The sequence below is a fragment of the Danio rerio genome, chromosome 3 (assembly GCF_049306965.1).
Source record: "Danio rerio strain Tuebingen ecotype United States chromosome 3, GRCz12tu, whole genome shotgun sequence".
Lineage (NCBI taxonomy): Eukaryota > Metazoa > Chordata > Actinopteri > Cypriniformes > Danionidae > Danio > Danio rerio.
Genome location: NC_133178.1, coordinates 10093783 through 10115468, shown reverse-complemented (window position 1 = coordinate 10115468; position 21686 = coordinate 10093783). Strand labels below are relative to the sequence as shown.

The 21686-nt window shown below is 39.6% G+C and overlaps 1 protein-coding gene across 4 annotated transcripts in view; it reads left to right on the top strand.

Annotated features, from left to right (window-relative positions):
• The first annotated feature begins 476 nt into the window (after positions 1-476).
• Positions 477-21686, top strand: part of crebbpb (CREB binding protein b) — an 85430-nt gene continuing 64220 nt past the window's right edge. For 3 of the 4 annotated variants that reach the window (XM_073942939.1, XM_073942933.1, XM_021472888.3), the window contains exons 1-2: positions 477-1300; positions 20498-21144. In XM_073942939.1, coding sequence (XP_073799040.1) covers positions 1213-1300; positions 20498-21144 — 735 coding nt within the window. In that variant the 5' untranslated portion in view covers positions 477-1212. 4 annotated transcript variants of the gene reach the window in all.

The window sequence follows — 21686 nt, the reverse complement described above, 5'->3', positions numbered from 1 at the left end:
GCTAATGGATGAAAAGGGAAATACAGTGTTGAAGTCTGCCTTCTGTCTGTTGATTTGTAGTGAATCTACCTATCTTTTGGCTGTGTTCACATTAACAATATCTTGCACACACACACACACTTTCACACGAGTTTAATTTGGGGCTCAACTCTTCCTTTCCATGTGACTTTTGCATGCTGTTTTTTGACACATTTAAACTGCAGTTAGTACTGAATAATCCTTTTGATACAGTGCAAGAAACTTGTATTTTATTTTACTAACTACTTGTTAACCGTATGATGGCATTTAGTTGCAATTATACACTATTTCTCATAAGGTTGCATTTAATTTTGAATCTACGCCATTTGTATGTAAACCACCCCCTCTAGCGGCAGCTCTGGTTACAACCGCGTGACGTGCGGTTTGCGTAAGGGGCGTGGCTGCGCAGCCCCTCCCCCTCCAGTCTGGCTGGAAAAGAAAAAAAAACTTTTTGTATCGAAGGAATCAACAGCCGCCATCTTGCGCGAATGAGCGTCAGGATTTCGGGAGAGCATTATATTATTTTTTACGCAGCCGGCTCCAACGGAACCGACCCAAATAGCTTCCCTGCGACGGAAACGACAAGCTTCGGGCCAGATCGAGGATCTTTGTGGCGAAAATCAGCGTAATGGAGCCGTTTTTGTGGTCGGCTGGAAAACCCCCGTATATCTGATTTCCCCCTTCAGCGCGAGCGGCGCTCCTGTGCCACTCGCCTATATTCAAAAATAAATATTTCCTCCCGATTTTCATTTATCTTTCTGGACTTCGATGATTATTCGATTCGGGATGGACATGGAGCTTGAAGGTCTTTATTTATATTCGCAGAAAATCGCCTTTTTGAAGAGACCCACGCGAACCACTTGAAGGACCCAGGATTGCTGTTTTTTCGCCCTCGTCGTTTATTTTTCGGTTTTAACGATGATATAATTTATTTTCGCGGGGTTTGGGGTGATCATTAAGGTTAATTATGCGGGTTTTGGGTGTTGGATTATCATGGGGTGAATGGCGGTGGCGGAGCGGGGCGCTGTTGAGTCGCGTTTGAGCCCCATCTGTTAATTATTGGCCCCTGATCGCTGAATAATAATAGAAAAACCCGAGGCTTGATTTGATTTATTTCGCTTTGTCCCCCCTCCCGGGCTCTTGGAAGACGCATTTATTGCTTTGACGTGTTTTTTTGTGAAGCGAGAGAGCACGATGGCTGATAATCTACTGGATATGGGTCCCTCCGCCGCAAAGCGGCCCAAACTGAACTCACCTGCCCTATCCTCCTCCGACACTCCAGGTAAGATGCTCACCTGTCACATCATCACATCTGTCAAATATGAAGCACATCAGAAAGCTCGATCAGATCTAGGCGAACCGCTTCGCTCATGTAGACCAGGTCACCTGTCCCAGAAAGCATTTACTCCAACTTCAAATGGAGCAGGTAAACCATTCACGTGGTCAGTAAGAGACAGCTCAGGCTAGGCTCATATACCTGTCCCACCAGACACCTTCCAGATCATGACCAGGTAAGTCCCTTCACATTATCACCACAGGGCTGATCAGATCCTTCATAAACCTCACCTGTTCTTCAGAAACTCACAGGTCCTGTTAGTCATTTAGCATATCGTGTTTTATTTTATCACCAGCGCTTATTAATATTATTTTTACGCCTAATGTTTCTGATATCTCCAATGCAGAACCGATTTACTACAATGACCACGATCAATAGACGATTAACAAACGTTGACTGAAATGTTTGTGACCTAAAGAGTCTCATTTTCTCCTTTACGTCCTGATGAAACTTTTATAATGTTAAACTTTCACATTTCACTGTAAAATGAACAACTGTTACATCTGCGTGAAGTAAACACTGTATTATTTCATGTTGTGCAGTTGAATATTGTGTTTTCGTTTTATTTAGATGCCAATAAAATGGTGGCATTTATCAGCAAACGATGATAAAAACCGATTAAGATAAAAAATGTAAACATCGGTAAAAAGATCGCATATTTATCTAACTAGGGTTAATTTTCTGATATAATAAGGATGAACTGGTTTTGTATTTTTCTAAATGTATACATGGGTAATTATTATATCATGGTATAAATATAAGCCACCAATATTTATTTATATTGCTCTTTAGTAATGATTTGTGACCTAAATGGTCAAAGTAATCTGGTACGTTACAATTTATATCATTACTATTATTTATGTTTGTATCTTTTAAAGTGTGTATTGTTTGATTTTTATTTAGAGGCTTGACAATTTATATCAGTAATAACAATTAATATCAGTAAAATACTGCAAACGATCTTTGATTGCACTGTAGCTTTTTCCTGTCAGGCGGAGCCGGGTTTAACCGAGACACTTAAATGTCCCGTAATAATCCTCTGGAACTGGGCGCAAGTTAGATTTTCAGCTCTAAACCTGGTCTTACTGTCCAGCAGAAACAGCCTTGTTCATTTCAGCATGACTGCAGTTCCAGGCCTTTATTTACCATGTGAGTTCACAACCAAGAAATTGTGCATATATAAATGTATGCACAAGTAATGTGTGACCCGAATATCGAATTATATACATAAAGTGTATTTTTTAGACATGTAATAGTGAATTTTATGTCTTAAAATTTACTTCATTTGCCTGATGGTGACTTCTGAAGCTGTTCTGCTGCTGAATGTGCAGGAGCTCCTGTGGAATGTAATGACACAGATTCAGATATTTATCATGATATGCTCTCTTGAGTGACGTCTTCTTGCAAGCTATTCATTTAGTTGTGACTATCGAGTATGTCTGCTGGAGGTGTTTTTCTGGCAGGACTGCTAGCAGTCGATGCGATGACAATAGACACCAGTCTTGGAGAAAGCAGAAGTTTTCTTTTCATCCCCATTTTGCGTGCAAGTTTTCATGCACCATCTGTTGAGGTTTCAAACAGCTGAATAACACTGCTATGCTTGCTGCCTGAGACTTCAGTGCAGTGATTCGCAGTCTTCCTTTCAACTTAAAGGGCTTCTTCCACAGAGAAAGAAATTCTGTAGCTGTTTCTTTTTCTCGCTTTTTTTTTTTTCTTAGTTTACTGCTTTCACAACTTTTTCGCTGACTTTTTCTCTTTGAAGTCTCAAATTTTGCTGCTGCCACTGAATAAAAAAACTTATTTTTATCTCACAATTTCTTCTCTTTTGCCATTGTAAGTAGGACTGCACAATAGGGCTGTGCGATTTGGGTAAAATGTCTGATTGCGTTTTTTTTTTTTTTTTGGTCAGATATTGCGATTACAATTTGATTTACTATTTAATTTTGTCATCAAGCTTTAGCTCAATCTGTGTGTCTGTGACTTAAACCAAAATATTCCCGTATTACAAAAGCTGTTTTTCTTTGATCGTAATTTGTCTATTATTGCTTCTGAAGCAGCAGACACCATAATCCCACTTGTCAGCGCTTTTCTGTTTTTTTTTGTTTTGTTTTTTCTTTTTTTTTAAATATGGCCGAAGTTTGGTCGTGCAATTCTGATTGGACAGAACGAAATTGTGCTCACTCAATTGGCTAGTAGGACTGTCACACACAGCCAAGAGTCACGCATTTGCTCTAAGTGGAGTGATGAGGCATGGGTGGGTAAAAGATCCTGACGGTATGATAACCTTGGATAAAAATATCACTGTTCGACGGTATTGTAATTACTTCTCTGAAATGTATTCTTTTTAAATGTCTGGGTTAGGGTTGTAACAATATACCGGTATGACGGTTTACCACGATTTGAACGTGCACGATTATCATACCATGAACAATTGCATATCAACGGTTTTAACCCTTAAAGACCGAGACAGCCGCCCGCGGCTAAAAATAAGTATTGCTCTTAAATGTTTAATAACTTTTGATCCGCTGATCCGATTCATACAATTCAAAGATTGGCATAAAGAAGAGAATCTCAGCTTTCCAGTGCTGTATTACATAACATAACATACATTACATAACGCGGACTTTCAGAGGCTCCGGAATCAGTGCGGTTACGTCATCAACATTTGACAACGCTGATTTGACAAAGAAACGCTTGTCACTGTGTCTCCGGACAAATCAGACATGATACATTGATGCATTGTCCCTCCTCCATGCCTAGATTGGTTCAAACTCGCTATATCACAACCAATAAGCATAGGTTTCGCTTTTGTTTGTGGACCAAGCTTTTTGAACAACACGGAATGAGAGATAGGCATACATTTATGCGCGGCTAAATAAAACGCAAAAAAAAAAGTTTTGCATGAAATAATTCTCATACTAAGTACTTTTGCATGCACAGCAGCACAGAAACATGACAAAACAGTGACACAGCAAAGACGAACTGCTGCTCTTGCTGTTTTCAAAAGACGCAAATGAAGATGCAGCTGTTTGTCTGCATTGCAGACAACCATATCCATAGACAACCATATCCATGCTGGCACATAAAACCTAGGGATGTTCCATATTGAATCTAGTTTCGTTATGTAACTATTTATAGTATAGTAAATATTTATATTTATTTTTTACTGAGGATTTGCACCATGTTTATTTGGACTTTATTTGGACTTTGACACATTAATTATTATTTTCTTATTTTTATTTGTTCATTGTAAGTGGTGTTGTTTATAGTAACTGAAAATATATTATTTGGAAAAAGTCAAATTTGCTTCACTGTTCTATTATTTTGTAACATTTGTAACATACCGTATACCGCGAAACCGTCAAACCGTGGTATTGTTTTAGACGATTATCATACCGTGAAAAATTCATACCGTTACAACCCTAGTCTGGGTAAAATCAAAACTTTTTTTCCCCTTTTAACACAATATATTTTATTTTGTGAAACATTTAAAATATTTTAAAGCAGTAAACATGTCAGACTAAAGCTGAACTGTAATTATTTCAATTTACTCTGATCTTCTATGTGAAGCTAATTTGACACAATCTGCATTGTAAAAGCGCTATACTAATAAAGGTGAATTGAATTGACTTGAACTGAATAATTCAAATGAATCATTGACTTCTGCGGTCTTATTTGGTTTCAAAAACACAGATTTCTTTACCATTTAAATGGCATCTTTGGATATTTTTTCTGCAGGAGATACTGTTGTCCTAAAAAACAAAAAAAAAAGCGTAAAAAAATGCCATATATATATATATATATATATATATATATATATATATATATATATATATATATATATATATATATATATATATATATATTATAAATTGCAGCCCATTTCAAATTGCCATTCGGTTTCAATTAATCGCACAGCCCTTCTGTACAATATATAATTTTAGCATCGATATCACAATGTGTGCATCGCAATGGTCACATCACAGGATATGCAATGTTGATTTGGCATTATAGTTGATTATTTAGTCAATTATAATCTATCCAGGGTTTAATCATAACTGAGTAAATGTTTTATCATCTGGAATGCGTTTTTAAAGTGATAGTTTACTTAAATTAAACTGTACTTGCTATTTTCATTTTATTTCCCTCTACTATCAAACACTTATGAGATTCTTTTTTGTTTTAAACACAAAAAGATGAGATTTTACTAACTCAGACATTTGAAACGACTGAAGGATTAAAGCATGTTAAGACACGTTAGTTTATACTTCTACGTCAAGTGATCGTCATGACCCACGGCACATGCCTTGAGTGTAGCCGTGCATTTATACTTCTGTGCGCTGTTGGTGTTAAGCCTGGTTTATACTTCTGTGTCAAGTGACTGGCATAACCAACGGCGCATGCAACGCCTGTAGCTGTGCATTAATACTTCTGCGCGCTGTGTCTGTTGGTCTGCATTAACACTTCCGAAACGCTAGTTGGCAGTGAGGTGTAAATGTTCCTCTGTGTCGAGTTTCTTCTCTGCTGTTTTGCTTTTCCTGAACACTTCCGGGATGTACAAGTGACTCAAACTCGCTCATTTTGAGGCAGGAACCGGCGGACGTGCAACAACTTTAACTATGAGGTAAACGCAGAACAAAACTTTCCATCCGGAGCTCCTTCACGGGACTTCACACTTGTAAACAATCGCTCCATCAGGCTTGCGCCATTCGCGCGGCTCTCGGTCCCGCCTAGACTCGTCAGCGCTACCAAGCCGACCAATCACAGAGCTTGCGCTACGCATCGTTGCGACATGTAGTTTCCTTTTTTTTGTGAGGTGCACGTCAGCGACGGCCACGGCGAAGGGCTATGCGTCAGTTTGACGCAAAAGTATAAATCAGCCTTTACTTTGCAATGACACATCAGAAACTAGCTGGCAGTAGGTTGTTTTGTTCCTCTGTATCGAGTTTCTTTGCATTTTTTTCTTCTTAATGCACAAGTAGCTAAAACTCGCTCATTCAGAGGCGGTAAGCGGTGGATGTGCAACAGCTTTAATCATAAGGGAAGCACAAAACATAAACACTCGTTCCTTTAGGCTCATGGCTCCCAGCACCACCAATACTTGACACAGCTACCAAGCCCACCAATCACAGAGCTTGCGCTATGAAGTGTTAATCAGCCTTTATTGTGTGGATGTTTTAAAACATCCAGCCACAAGATAATGTTTGTCACTTTTATAAAGATCACATTAAATAAAATAAAGATTATGCATTGTTGAATATTCCATATCTGTACCTGAATACAAGTGTCAAGTCCTGTGAAGGAGCTCCAAATGGAAACTTTTGTTTTGTTTAGCTTATGATTAAAGTTGTTGCACGTTCGCTGGTTCCTGCTTCTGAATAAGTGAGTTTTAGCTACTTGTACATTAAGGTTGCGTTCGGAAAAAAACAAAACACCAGCGTAGAAACTCGACACAGAGGAACATTTAAATCTACTGCCGGATAGCGTTTTGTAAGTGCTATTGCTGAGCAGCACAAACAGCAGACAAAAGTATAAATGCAGGGCTACGCGAAATGCAGTCAGTCACTGTGGGTCACGACGATCACTCGACGTAGAAGTTTAAACCAAATTTTACACGTTTACCTGCTTGGAAATGGGCCTGCACCCAATCGTTCTCTTTCACCAAAAATCAGCAAGCAGATCAGTCTTTTGACCTCTATAGTAGCTAGTAACTTCTTTTCCAAAACTGTTTTTGACAAGCTGTTTAGCATTTCATTTTAAGAGAATCTAGTCTACTGTCTCATATCCAGCTAGTACTTTGCCTTTATATGGCAAACTCTAATCCTACTTTTGTTTTCGTGACGGTTCGGGATGAATACATGTACTGTTTCACCCCTTCAAAACATCCATTTCCCACTTACCTTTAAGTGCGATCTTAAACGCAGCTGATTGGCTATTTTGTTAACGTGCTCAACATAAATGACTGATTGGTCGTGAAGATCATCTGTTTACTACTCTTCACTGTTGTTCACTAAGTGCAAACACAGATACACGGACACTGGAGCGTTTCAAAGCCACGTCGACCCATCAGTGGATTGCTTATATGTCAGTTCATATACAGATCAGCTGATTGACGCGACATTGAAATGCTCCAGTTTTCGTCTTGGTACCGAATATGATGCTTTTGACAGCATCTAATATACATGTATGTATTGTCACAAAAATAGTCTAAAAAAATTGAGTTTTTATAAATAGTACACGAGTTGATGAGCGTTTTTCTTAAATAAAAAGGGTAAAATTCACTAAAGCCACTCTCTTAGATCAGCTCTGGAAATTAAGTTCTTTAAAATATTATCTAATTATTATTATTATTTAACTCTTACAACATATTATGTTCTTGAGGAAACTATCTCCCCAAAGTAAAACAGCAGACGCTAACAATACTAGCATGCATGTAGCAAACCAAACAGCCCCATTCATTCACACAGTCTTGAAGGCTGTCCAGTGTGGATTTCAGTGGACACCCTGATGTCAGTCTCTTTCTTTGAAGCAGCATGTTGTGTTGCAAAAAGTAGTGTATTGTTGAAGAGCATAACTTAAGACTCGCATCAGGAAATACCACAGCCCAGCGTGGAGAGATCCGTTATTTCCTGTCTCCCTAATTCCTCCCATTTTTTTGGATTAACATGCAACTTAAAGTGTACAATAAATTTTATTAAACACTTAATAGATGTTTTTTTTTTTTTTTTTTTTTTTTTAAGGCATTGTAAGTGATGCTTGGCGAGCAGATGCCCCAATCATGATGCTAGACACTTGAGGGTTGTCAGGGAATGGCTTAGGGATGCCCAACTTATCACAAAATATTTATTATCGCTATAATAGTATATGCAAAATACATATTGGAGATGTGTGATTAAATTATTTTATGCATTGGTTTATCTAAATTGGACCAATCAGATAGGACCTAACTATCTTTATCCCTACCTTCCCAGTAGCTGCTTATCTGGTATTGGTTGGGATGGCCCAAAGGGTGAACCCAGAGCTGAAAATAAACACTAATGGGCAGAGTCGAGAGGAGAGAGGAAAATGACAACAGCCAATCAGAATATCTGTTGAGGTTTTTCCTTATTTGTATTGTTGTAAAGACTAAACGATTGCATATCGACTTTTTTGGTATAAATTAGAATTAATTAGATCTGAAAAATATATTTAACCTGTTTATTTTAATGTCTTTAAATAAACGGTTTAAAAACATTGCTAATAAAAATGCCATTTTTCAAGATACTGTAATGCTGTAAGAAACATTGTCATTATAATATTTAACAACAATATTGCATGTTTTTCCAGTATCCTGCTGCCCTAGCAGGGTTCAACACCAAGGATTTTTTTTCTACTAGCCCAAACGGGCTAGTGGTTATTTTTACTATGCTATAGGTTTGTCACGATTCTGGAATTCGATACCGATCGGTAATAAAATTTAAAAAATCCCGCGAACAATTAAGCACTATCGAGCACATTCTTAAACATGGCTGATTTGCCATTGTGCTCACATGCTCAGCAGAAAAGACTGGTCGTGAAGGTCATAGGTGCACCGAACTTGCCACTGTTCACTGCGTTTAACCACGAATACAGGAACGCCAGAGAGTTTTAAAGCCACGATTCATCAGGAGATCGCTCTTACCTCAGTTTTTAAACAAACTAGCTGGTCGAAGTGACTTTGAAATGCTCCAGTGTTCCTGTATCTGTGGTTATACTCAGCATCAAGCGGTGAGTTCGGTGAACCGATGACCTTCACGGCCAATCACAGTCATTTCTGTTGAGCATGTAAACACAATAGCAAATCAGCGCTGTTTAAGAACATGCTCCACGGTGCTTAAAAGTTCGCGGGAAATAAAAGTATTTAAAATTTCAGTACGGATTGGTATCCAGTATTGTGACAACCTTACCCTGTCAAAATTTTCACTGGCCCCGCCAAAAAAAAGAAGTTAATAGGTATTTCTTAGCCACATATTTTAAATAATGTATCAAAGCCAAACATAATTGTTTAACATTTTATTTAGCATAACTTTAAAAACAACTGGCTATTTAAAAAATTATAATTGTGACACAACTAAATTTAGGGAAAAAATGTATGTGTCTATAAATATTATAAGTGAAAATGTGCGCTGAATATAAATCAGAAAGGTCAGACTTTCTCATGCATAGCCTTATTTCATTTGTCAAGTTTTGTAAAAATCTTATCTATTGATTTAATCAATCAAAATAAAAAATAAAAATCGGTGGCTAGACTTCTGCATTATAGGATTAAAATATAGAGAGACATAACAGATGAAGCGGGACTGCAGTCAGATCATGAAGCAGATCAATGTTGATCTTTCTTTCGAGGTGTCAGTGCAGACATGAACAAAACAATAAGCCTAATACAAAAAATTTTAAGATTAAATTATGGAAAAAGGATCAGATGATAATTTTTGTAAATTTTCCATATGAATAAACAGCGCTCTGATGTTTCAGCATGCTTTCACTTTGGTATTCAACATGAAACGCACATTTGCCTGTAGGACATCCCGTCCTACTCATCATTCTCTATATAGCCGTATATTTGGCTATTACAAAACGATAGTACACTGCGATATAGCCTGGATTGTTAGTACATTGGATCGTTTTGCTTCTCAGTACAATTGATCCGCTTTAGTGTCCATTTCAATCAAGCTGAGACCTCATTCAGGCGATCTTAGACTGATTTGTCATGGATCAGAGCACGGTGACGGAATTCACATGTGCCAAACGAACCACACTAAGGCTGAATTTATACTAATGCGTTTAGCGCACGCGTGTTTTACTTGTCGACTCATAGCCCCTCGCCGTGGTCGTCAGCATTGCTGACGCACACCTCTTAAATGTTACGCGGATCGCAAGCTCTTTGATTGGTCAGCTTGGTAGCACTGACAAGTGTGGGCGGAGGTAAGAGCTGCGTGAGCGTGATGCAGCGGGTGTTTACAAGTGTTGAGTCCCGTAAAGGAGCTCTGGATAAAGACTGCTATTTTGTGTTTACCTTATGATTAAAGTTGTTGCACGTCCGCCGGTTCCTGCCTCAAAATAAGCAGATTTGAGCCACTTTGAGCCACCCTCACACTAGAAATGCAAAATGTTTTCTAGAGATATAGAGTGATTGTAACAAAGTGTCTGGTGCATACACTGATGAAAAAGTGTTTTCTCTACAGGTGGTTTGTCAAGCCCACTCAGCTATGTGAGGAACACTCAGAATTGCATAATGCTTTGAGATTTTGTGTGGACATTAGTGAAGAAATGTAAAGTAACACACTGAGTGAAAATGGGATTTTTTTTTTGAAGTAGAACGACAGGAGATATTTTACTGCTAAATCAGTTTTTACTCTTCAGACGAGGCGATCAGTCAATATGTGGTTGCTGTGTTGGTCTCTTCGTGTAGTCCACAGTCCTCTGCGGCTGTACCATAGTGAGCCACAGTTACTGTAATGTGCAATGCTGGTGTGAGCGGCAACACATGCGCGTGTCCCCTAGTATGCATACTAATTTGAGGGTTTGTGTTAAGTCTCTGCGGTCTTTTTTGTTTTCCACAGTTTTTCTTTTTTTTTTACTGTAGTCAGTGACGGTTCCAGTGGGTGTGTTGTTTGCCAGCTGGGTGTTCCCCCTCTTTTTTTTTTTCTGTGAGCGTGTGGCAGCCGTGCGTGCGCTTTTATTCCAGCCGTGTTTGCATTAGTGTACATACAAACACAGCCAAGCGTGTAAACGCTGCCCTCCACCAACTTCAGGCAGACGGCTCGCTGCTTGGCTTAATGTCTCGGCTGAAGCATGACTGATTTAGGGAAGGGTGCTGTGGGGTGATCGGTGCAGCGCAGATGAGATCTGATGCCACCTAAATGCCTGCCTGGATTCAGCAAGTCTTTATTTTTTGTATGGTTCGAGATGTGGACTTGTTCCAGTCATCTCGATTTATTTATATATTTTTGTGTTCAATAGGTTGACTGACAATTTATTTATTTTTTAAACCACAAAATAAGTGTAAATCGTTATTTTGGCAACTTCTCTTCTGTAAAAGTTTGCTAAAAGTGGTTCTGAATTTTAGTCTTCTTAAAATGCAACAAACGCATTGACTGTTTAGAAGATAAGCAAGTCTTATGGGTTTGAACTGATATGAGGGTGACGCCCCATTCACACTGGGCGTCAGCTTCAATGCTTCCCATTCACTTTGAATGGGTGACATAAGGCTAGGGTTGTAACGGTATGAATTTTTTACGGTATGATAATCGTCTAAAACAATACCACGGTTTGACGGTTTCGCGGTATACGGTATGTTACAAATAGAGATGCACCGAATATTCGGCAACCGAAATTATTCGGCCGAAAATAGTCAAAAAAGCCCTTTCGGTGTTCGGCCGAATAAGTAAAAAGGCCGAATAAATTTTGCCGAACAATGACGTTTTTAATGCCGCGATCAAAAAGTAACCCGCGTAGAGTGAGAGGCGCGCGCTTTATGCAGCAAACATGTCAGCAGTGTGGAAGCACTTTAAAGTGTAAGAGAAAGAGGCAAAAACGGCCGTTTGCAGACACTGTTCTGCTGAATTTTCCAGAGGAACGTTCTCTCTTCTCGCCCCCTTTGAGCAGATAACAAGAGAGATAAGCTCATCTGTGGCAGACGTCATACATTTACTTGCAGCACTAAAGCGTCTTTTAAACAAAGAGGCTGAAACAGACCACGGAGTGAACAGCTGAAAGTGCGCTCTTAGAAGCTGTCAGCGCACTATTTAGTCAGGCGGACTCAGAACACCTTTACTTTTTTCGCCATATAAAATATCATTACTTGGATATGGGGAAATAGCTGCGCACACGAGAAATGATCCAGGCCAAGATGGACTTGGGAAAGCCGCTAGGTATTGGAGACGGACAGTCAGGTGATGCACAGCGCAGGAGATGAAAACAGCGCAGAGAGTAAACGGGTTCGTACTACAGATGAGCCGCGACTGTTTAGTGCTGCATCTCTTGTCATCGATGAGAAGAGGAACCGACTTTCATGCGAGACAGCAGAGAAGGTACTTTTTATAAAGAAGAACCTGCCACTTTTCCTGAAGAAGTAGGCTTATGTCTAGGACAGTTATTCATTTGTTGTCATCCACATTTTTTGCACTATTCAATGCACATTTGTTGTTGTAGACAGTTACATTCTTTCAGCAGTCAGTTATAGGCCTAACATAGGCTATTCAAGAAGGGGGGCTTCAAAGATGGCCAAATAAAAATATTTTTTTATTTTACTAATTTATTTAGTTTAAGTTATATTGTGCTTTGTTTGTATATTATCTGCTGGAATGTTAAAAAATGTTCAGTGTTAAATATTTTTGAAATTGTATTTTTGTTATTTGATTTATTTCTCTGAAAAGCAACACAAAATAGTAAAAAGCTCATTTTTACTATTTAATTATTGTAATGGTGAAAAAATTGGCAAACTAAATGGAAAAAAATGCAAAACACCGCATTCGGTATTCGGCCTCCGGCCTTCGGCCAAGAATTTCATTTCGGTGCATCCCTAGTTACAAATGTTACAAAATAATAGAACAGTGAAGAAAATTTGACTTTTTCCAAATAATATATTTTCAGTTACTATAAACAACACCACTTACAATGAACAAATAAAAAAATAAGAAAATAATAAATAATGTGTCAAAGTCCAAATAAAGTCCAAATAAACATGGTGCAAATCCTCAGTAAAAAATAGATATAAATATTTACTATACTATAAATAGTTACATAACGAAACTAGATTCAAAATGGAACATCCTTAGGTTTTATGTGCCAGCATGGATATGGTTGTCTGTGGATATGGATTTGGATATGGTTGTCTGCAATGCAGACAAACAGCTGCACCTTCATTTGCGTCTTTTGAAAACAGCAAGAGCAGCAGTTCGTCTTTGCTGTGTCACTGTTTTGTCATGTTTCTGTGCTGCTGTGCATGCAAAAGTACTTAGTATGAGAATTATTTCATGCAAAACTTTTTTTTTTTGCGTTCTATTTAGCCGCGCATAAATGTATGCCTATCTCTCATTCTGTGTTGTTCAAAAAGCTCGTTTTTGGTCCACAAACAAAAGCGAAACCTATGCTTATTGGTTGTGATATAGCGAGTTTGAACCAATCTGGGCATGGAGGAGGGACAATGCATCAATGTATCGTGTCTGGTTTGTCCGGAGACACAGTGACGAGCGTTTCTTTGTCAAATCAGCGTTGTCAAATTTTGATGACGTAACCGCACTGATTCCGGAGCCGCGAATGTTATGTGATACAGCACTGGAAAGCTGAGATTCTCTTCTTTATGCCAATCTTTGAATTGTATGAATCGGATCAGCGGATCAAAAGTTATTAAACATTTAAGAGGTCTTTAAGGGTTAAAACCGTTGATATGCAATTGTTCATGGTATGATAATCGTGCACGTTCAAATCGTGGTAGACCGTCATACCGGTATATTGTTACAACCCTACATCAGGCATTGCCGAACTGCATTGTTGATCCGTTGCCGCCGCTTCAGAGGCGTTGTAAGCTGCAGAAGTTGGGACTTGCTCAACTTTTTAAGTGCAGACGGAAGCGTCAGCCAATCAGATCGCTGTATGCAAATACACCAGCTCAGACAGTGGCCGATTGCTGACTAATTTCATTGGCTGACGCTGCTATAACGATCGCGTCAGCCCCAACTTCAGACACGCCTTCTGTCAAGCGTTGACGCTGAAGCCCCGTGTGAATGGGGCGTGAGTATTGAAAGACTTTTTTGAGATGACTATTCTTCAGTGTATTGTGCTTTTGTTAACATTTTAGAAGCTCAAAAAAATGTAGCAACAATGTTTCACATAATATGTTAGGAGTTTTGTTTTTCTATTTGCAAAAATGTATGATTTCATGTATAATATCTTTCCAAAATCTTTTTTTGGTGTTGCAATCTGCAATACTCAATGTAAATGTGATTACTAATAAACGACAATTTACATCACAGGATATACAATGCAGAGTTTGTATTATAATTTAACATTTGCATGTGTTTTTGATGCCTGTGATTGTATAATGATTTTAAAAGCATTAAGGCATAAGAAATAGTACCAATTTTGACTTTATAAATGGTTAGTTTTATTGAATTTTTTATTTTTATCATTCAGTTTCTGTATTTGAATACGGTTAGACTCAGAAAACAATAAAACACTTATTTCAATCTTTTTCGAGATTATATTTATTGATTGTTTATTAGATTTTATAGAGATGCACTCCCACTGCAGATTCATCCTAATCGATCTAACATTATAAATGCTTTCCAAATAGGGATATTAGGTCATCTGGTGATAGAAATGGAAAAAACTAACAGTAATTACTCTTCAGTAATTTCCTGAACATAAATACCAAAAAATAATGGAATACTGGGATTTTAAAATTAAAACTGGAATAACGACAGCTGTCGCGATTGTCGAACTCCTATGAAGGGTGAGATCGCGATGACGAATGATGACATGCAGGTGCTGTCCCATTTCCTTGGGGGCAATTTTGAAGTTCTTCCCCTTCACACTGAGTTTCAAGGGCCAAGGGGAAGAGGTAAGGGTACAAAACTAAAATTAGCATTGTGCCTAAAAATTGTTTCACACCAAAGCTGTAAAAACGGCAAAGTTTACTCTGGCGAATACGGTGTCTGCCTTTACTGCTCTAGCAAGAGCGTCAAAATTCGATACGTTGATCTTGTATTTAAAGGTTCCATTGCAGCATATCAGCAAATCAGTTACTCTCCTACATAAAGACATGCTTTTATCAAATTCTTTTAACTATAGAAGATCTAGTTGTTGCGTGTGGTGTGGCTTTGTCCATATGTCTGAAATATTCTGAAGCCGAAACACTGTTTTGTACTGTCGTTATGGTTAGCGTGAGATTCCTACTTTTTAAAAGAAAAAATGTATAACATTAATGCACATCAATTTAATCTATGTCCCTGTAAGAAAGCATTGTAAATAATTGCAAATCCAGCGACCATGATAATAAAACCGTTGGGAACAACTGCGGTCGAAACTAAAAGTGCTTTCACCACACGCTTACACATGTAGTTTGCTTCATTTGGTCCGGACCAAGCGCAATAAATGGTACATTGTTGCATTTTCTGCCGTCTTTGGGTCGTTTTCACACCACACTGCTGGCTTTGGTCCGAACCAGTTGAAACGAACCAAAATGCAGTCATCTGACAAAATCCACATCTCAGATGTTGTTAAACATATTTCCTAAACTGCTTACTGATTAGTTAGAATTCATATGCGGGAAAATGCCAATGAACTCCTGCAAGTAAACAAAACCGGCAGACACAATGTCGTTTTTTTCTCTGGAGGGACAACTGCGCTGACTGATTTTATGCCTGCTTTAGACAAACTATACATTTCTAGAATGAAGCGCGGCTGCGGCTGGAAAACGCGGCTGTTTTAATGCATCGCTCATCACTTCAAGAGGAGGCGTGAATTAATTTAGCTAAACTGCGACATGGTCATCTTGCGGAAATATTACCAACGATCCATCAGCTAATGTTTGCCCCTCTCGCTGTTGGTAAAGCGCTGTCAACAGATATTTTTCCCCCATATCCCATAATGCACAGCGCATCAGCCTACGGCAGCTGGATTAGTCCAAAAGGCGCAGTACTTTTTGCGGTTGGACCTGTTTTAGTACGGATCATATTCTCACCACAAACGAACCGCTCCAGGGTTCGTTTGAAAGCATACCGAGACCACCTCTTCAAGCAGGTCTCGATACGCTTATTTGGTCCGCTTTTGGTGCGCACTCAAGTACGATTGCTGCATTCTCACCTGCCCAAACGAACCGCACCAAAAGGGAAAACGAACTCTAGTGCGATTCAATCAAACTAAATAAGGCAGGTGTGAAAGCACCCTAAAGTTCAAAGGACTGTGTTCTCTGGAGTCCTCGCTAGCGGTGGACTTCAACAATCTGATTGGTTGCCGGCAAACCGTGTCATAGCTCATTACCATATAGTTGACTTGATTTCAACTCTCCTCGATGCACACACCAATGAAGGTGTGCCGCTTATTGCCGCCAGCTCCCATTGAAAATGAATGATTTTCAGCTACTTTGCCACTCTCGCTGCTTTCGGTGTTAATGTACGGTTAGTGTCTGAAATCTTAAGACATGTTCTTTTATTATACTTTCTATCCAGATGTTTTTAAATGCTGTAACATGCTTCACCGAAAGTCGTCTTGAGACTTGGACTTCTCTGCTAATAATTTTTCTAAACTTGGAATTAAAATGTTTTTTTCTTTTTTTTTTCTTTCTTTTTTTAAACATTTGATGGATGATTTTATCCAAAGCATCTTACAGTGGTTATACAGACTATCAATATGTGTTTGGATTGAGTTCACTTCACTGTGGATTAGCTTTTTGCTGTAGTTTGTTTTGAGTTATTAGTCTTTTTTGTAATTTAGCGTTGTTATTTATTTAAAATGTCAGACTCGAGCACACGCTGTTCTTCTGTCTGTTGTGTGGACTGGCTGTGCTGGTCTCAGTGGTGAGGAGGTAGACCAGACTGACAGGCAGCTGTTGAAGACTAGGGGGGTGCGCGGGCTAACAGATGAGCGGCTGGAGTATTTCTTATTTTTAGCCGTGAATCTGAGTGCTCCCCACTGAGGATAAGGAGACATTACAGCAGTGTCCGCTTCCTCATGCAGTTTTCAAACCAAAACATAAAGTTGTGTGTCTGCAAATGGTGACCTTTATTGGTTGAAACTTGAATTTGAATGAAGTCAAGACCGTTATGAGGGCAAGGGTTCCAATTTATGATAAATCTTATTGTGTAATAGTCATTGAGAAGTGCACAAAATTCAGTCAATTAGCCCCTTTCACACATACAGACCTTTCCGGAAAATTGCCGGCAATTTTCCGGAAAGGTCTGTATGTGTGAACAGGTCCTTTTTGAAAATACCGGTAAATTCGTTCTGGCTATTTTCCGGAAAGAGAAGTTGTAACATTACCGGCAATTTGCCGGAAGATTCCCGTAATAAGCGCGTGCACGTCTAGAACGTGCTGACGTGAGACGTCTGCTTTAGCCAATCACAACAGTCAGACGCATTTACGTCCGTGCGGTTTGTGAGAATAAAAGCCTTTGAATATTTTTCCAGACACATTTAGCTGCTAGAACTTAGTCAGATCACGTTTATATGTTCTTCTTTATGTCAACTGTGTAAATAATCATCGATGAGATGCTTATGATAAGCCGTTGTTTGTTTACCTTCAAGCTTTGCGTGTGCCTGTGAAACAGCCTGTGAGCTCCTGCACACGCACATATTATGAACATCTCGACATGCGAAAGTGATCCTGCGAAAGTTGTTCACAATATTGATCATCCACAGAGTTTGTAATTTAGTCAAATGTTTACAAATACAAGCGCAGCCGTTTAAGCTCATTTGTGGTGAATGATGTCAGAATTTACCGGTATTTTGGAATTGATGTGTGAATGCTCTTTTCCGGAAAATTTCCATAACGTCCTCGCCTGTGTGAACAGCGCTTTTTTCAATATACCGGTAAAGTCGTTCCGGAAATTTTCCAGAAATTTACCGGTATCACTGTGTGAAAGGGGCTAATGAATATGTATTGTAATTCGGGGGTGTTTGATGCCTAACTCTGATTGGCTGATGAACATTCTGAGGTGTGCAGTTTCAAAGTCCCTTTAACGGCTGATTTATACTTCTGCATCAAGTGCATGCACATGCTTCTGTCGAAAGCACTTGCCGTGGCTGTCGCTGACATGCACCCCTCAAAAAAAATTTACCTACGTGTCGCACTGATGCATAGTGTAAGCTCTGTGATTGGTTGGCTTGGTGGCTCTGACCAATGTGGGTGGGACCGAGACCGGCATAAACTTTTTGAAACGAGTGTTAACAAGTGTCTGGTCCTGTGAAGTAGCTTAGATGTTTTTGTTTTTGTGTTTTCCTTTTGAATAAAGGAGTTGCACGTCTGCCGGCTTCCGCCTCTTGAGTGAGCGAGCTTCAGCTACTTATACATTGAGATAGTGCTAAAAAAAAAACACCTGCGTAGAAACACGCCAGAGAGAAACAAAAACCTACTGCCAGCTAGTCTTTCTGAAGTGCAACACAAACAGCACACAAAAGTCTAAATGCAAATGTCTACGCGCAAGGCAGATGCCGTGGGTCACGCCAATCACTCGGCGCAGAAGCTCAAATCAGCCTTAAAGTAAGTCATTTCACTTGGCAGCCATCTTTGTAATGCCTCTCAGGCAGTATGCTCGGGCATTTTGGTTGAATGGGCAAACATCAAATTCTCTAAAATTGCTTGCCAAGCTTACGATTAAATTTCATATTAGGAATCTTCAATTAAATTAAACCACATTTTAATAGTTTTTCTAAACGTTCAAATAAAACAAAATCTGCAGAAACTCATTCCTAGAAACTTACCCTCCCCTGGAGAATCGTCAGTCTATATTGATCGCTGATTGGCTCCTGTTCTAGTGGGCGGGGCTTCATTTGCCATTTTGACGTTACGCTTTTCCCTATTCAAAGCTAAACAAGCAACACGTCTTATGTATTCTGTAGTTATTGGTTGTTTTCCGATAAATGCAAATAAAGTAGTAGGGTTGTCATGATACTGGAATTCTGGAGCATTTCAAAGCCGCAATTTATCAGCGGATCGCACGTATGTCGGCTTAAAGACAAACTATCTGATTGACATTGAAACTCCATAGTGTCCCTGTATCTGAAGTTTCCCTCAGTAAACAGCGGTGAGTTCAGTGAATTGATGACCTTCACAGCCAATCACAGTCATTTCTGTTTAGCACGTAAACACAACGGCAAATCAGCGCTGTTCAAGAACGTACTCCACAGCACTCAAATGTTCGTTGGAAATGGACATTTTTTTTTAAAATTTCAGTACCGATTGGTACCAAATTCCAGTATCATGACAACCTTGTTCATCTTATTCTTTGTGTACGAGAAGGCGCAGCCATTTGATTCTTTTTGGCTCAACACTTCAGATCTCATTCACTTCCATTCATTTTTAGACGTCAAAAAAAGCTTGTTATGCTGCTTGTTGCAAACTGACATTTTCTTTTTATATGATTCTGCTTTGTCTGTATAATCATGCAAACAGTTGTTTGTAGAGCAAGTTGTTCGACATTTTTCTGCCGTTTATTATTCGTAGTCATTTCTCCCATAGGCGACTGAATCGGAAGTTCTAAAACAATCGCAAAAACTTCTGCATCGAATAATAAGGTCAATGAAGTAGTTGCATGCAGGTCTCAACTACATTTTAGTTAATATTGCTACACTGGAAAAAAAAATACTGTTTTACATTACATGTCAAAGAGTTAACACAAAAACAATGTAGGGTTTTGTACCTTTTACACCCCATTCACACGGGGCTTCAGCGTCAATGCCTGACAGAAGGCGTGTCTGAAGTTCGGGCTGACGCGATTGTCATAGCAGTGTCAGCCAATGAAATTAGTCCGCAGTTGGCTACTGTCTTAGCTGGTGTATTTGCATACAGCGATCTGATTGGCTGATCCTTAAGGCAGATTTATACTTCTGCGTCAAACGCTGGCATATGCTACGGCGCTGACGCATAGCCCTTCGCCGTCACTGACGTGCACCTCTCAAAAGATGTAACTACACGTCGCAACGACGCGTAGCGTAAGCTCTGTGATTGGTCGGCTTGGTAGCGCTGACGAGTCTGGGCGGGACCAAGAACCGCGCGAATGGCGCGAGCGTTTTTTCTTTTTTTTTTTTAACCAGTGTGGAGTCCCGTGAAGGAGCTCCGGATGGAAAGTTTTGTTTTGTGTTTACCTCATAGTTAAAGTTGTTGCACGTCCGCCGGTTCCTGCCTCAAAATGAGCGAGTTTGAGCCACTTGTACATCCCGGAAGTGTTCAGGAAACGCAAAAAAGCAGCAAAGAAACTCGACACAGAGGAACATTTAAACTTCACTGCCAACTAGCGTTTCGGAAGTGTTAATGCAGACCAACAGAGACAGTGCGCAGAAGTAGAAATGCACAGCCACGCGCGTTGCACGCCCCGTGTGAATTGGGCATTATGCTCTAAAAATTTAATTTTTTTGCTTTGTTAAAAAAGCTGTGCTCATTGACTCTTTTTCCTGTTTCTCCAGACTTCGTGTCCTTGTTCGACTTGGAAAATGATCTTCCAGATGAGCTGATACCCAACGGAGACCTGGGCCTGATGTCCATGCCCTCTAATGGAGATGGAGGGGTGGGAAGCAGGATGGGGGGCAATGTCCCGGATGCTGCTGCCAAGCACAAGCAGCTATCCCAGCTCTTGCAGGCAGGGAGCGGCTCTGGTCTGGGTGGAAACCTCAGCCCTCAGTCTGGTATGGGTGGACAACTGGGTGCCTTGGGCAAGAGTCCCATGGGCCAGGGCTCACCTGGACACCAGACCCAAGCTCCCAAGCCTGTCGGGACCCCTACCGGTCAGGGCAACAACAGCCCTGGAATGGGCATGAATACAGGTTTCAACCCGGCCATGCTGAACAATAACAACCAGGCTCATGGACTTATGGGGCAGAACATGACTCCGCAGGGGCAGATGATGAATGGTGTGATGGGACCGGCCGGAAGAGGCAGGACAGCTCCAGGGATGCAGTACCAGGGACAGGGCATGCAGGGGGCACCTGTCGGAGCAGGCGGTGGGCAGGGAGTCGGTGTTTCTGGCAGCGTATTGGCGGAGACGCTTACCCAGGGTGCACCACAGATGGGGGCACACAATGCCCTCAATCAGCAAGCGGGGAATATGAACAAGGTGAGTTGCCAATGCTAATTGTAATTTTAAAGCCTGATGCATGCTTTGTGTTGCTATTTGTGAATGTACGGCTAGGTGAAATGGTCAAAAAACGGTAAAAATAAATGTTTATAACTTATGGATTATTGATTATCACAAGTTCTGTTCAGATTTTTTTTGTCAAGTAAAATTTGTAGAAATCAAGGAACTAATTGTTCATTTAAACTCTTTTATTATCAAAACTTGCCAATCATGTCAACCAGATTGCAATTTCTGAATGTACGGCTATGCTATATGTCCAAAAAATGATGAAAATTATTAATTATTATTAAAAGTTTTCACAATAAATGTAAAATTTGCTAGTTAAGTTCAGATTTGTTAGTTGGCAAGTAAAGTTTGTAGAAACCAGGCAACTTATTGGTCATTTAATCTCTGTTATTATCATAATCTTGATAATCATGTCAACCAAAATGCAATTTGTCAACGTACGGCTAGACGTTTTGGCCAAAAATTATATATATAAAAAATATATATATATGTGTGTGTGTGTGTGTGTGTGTGTG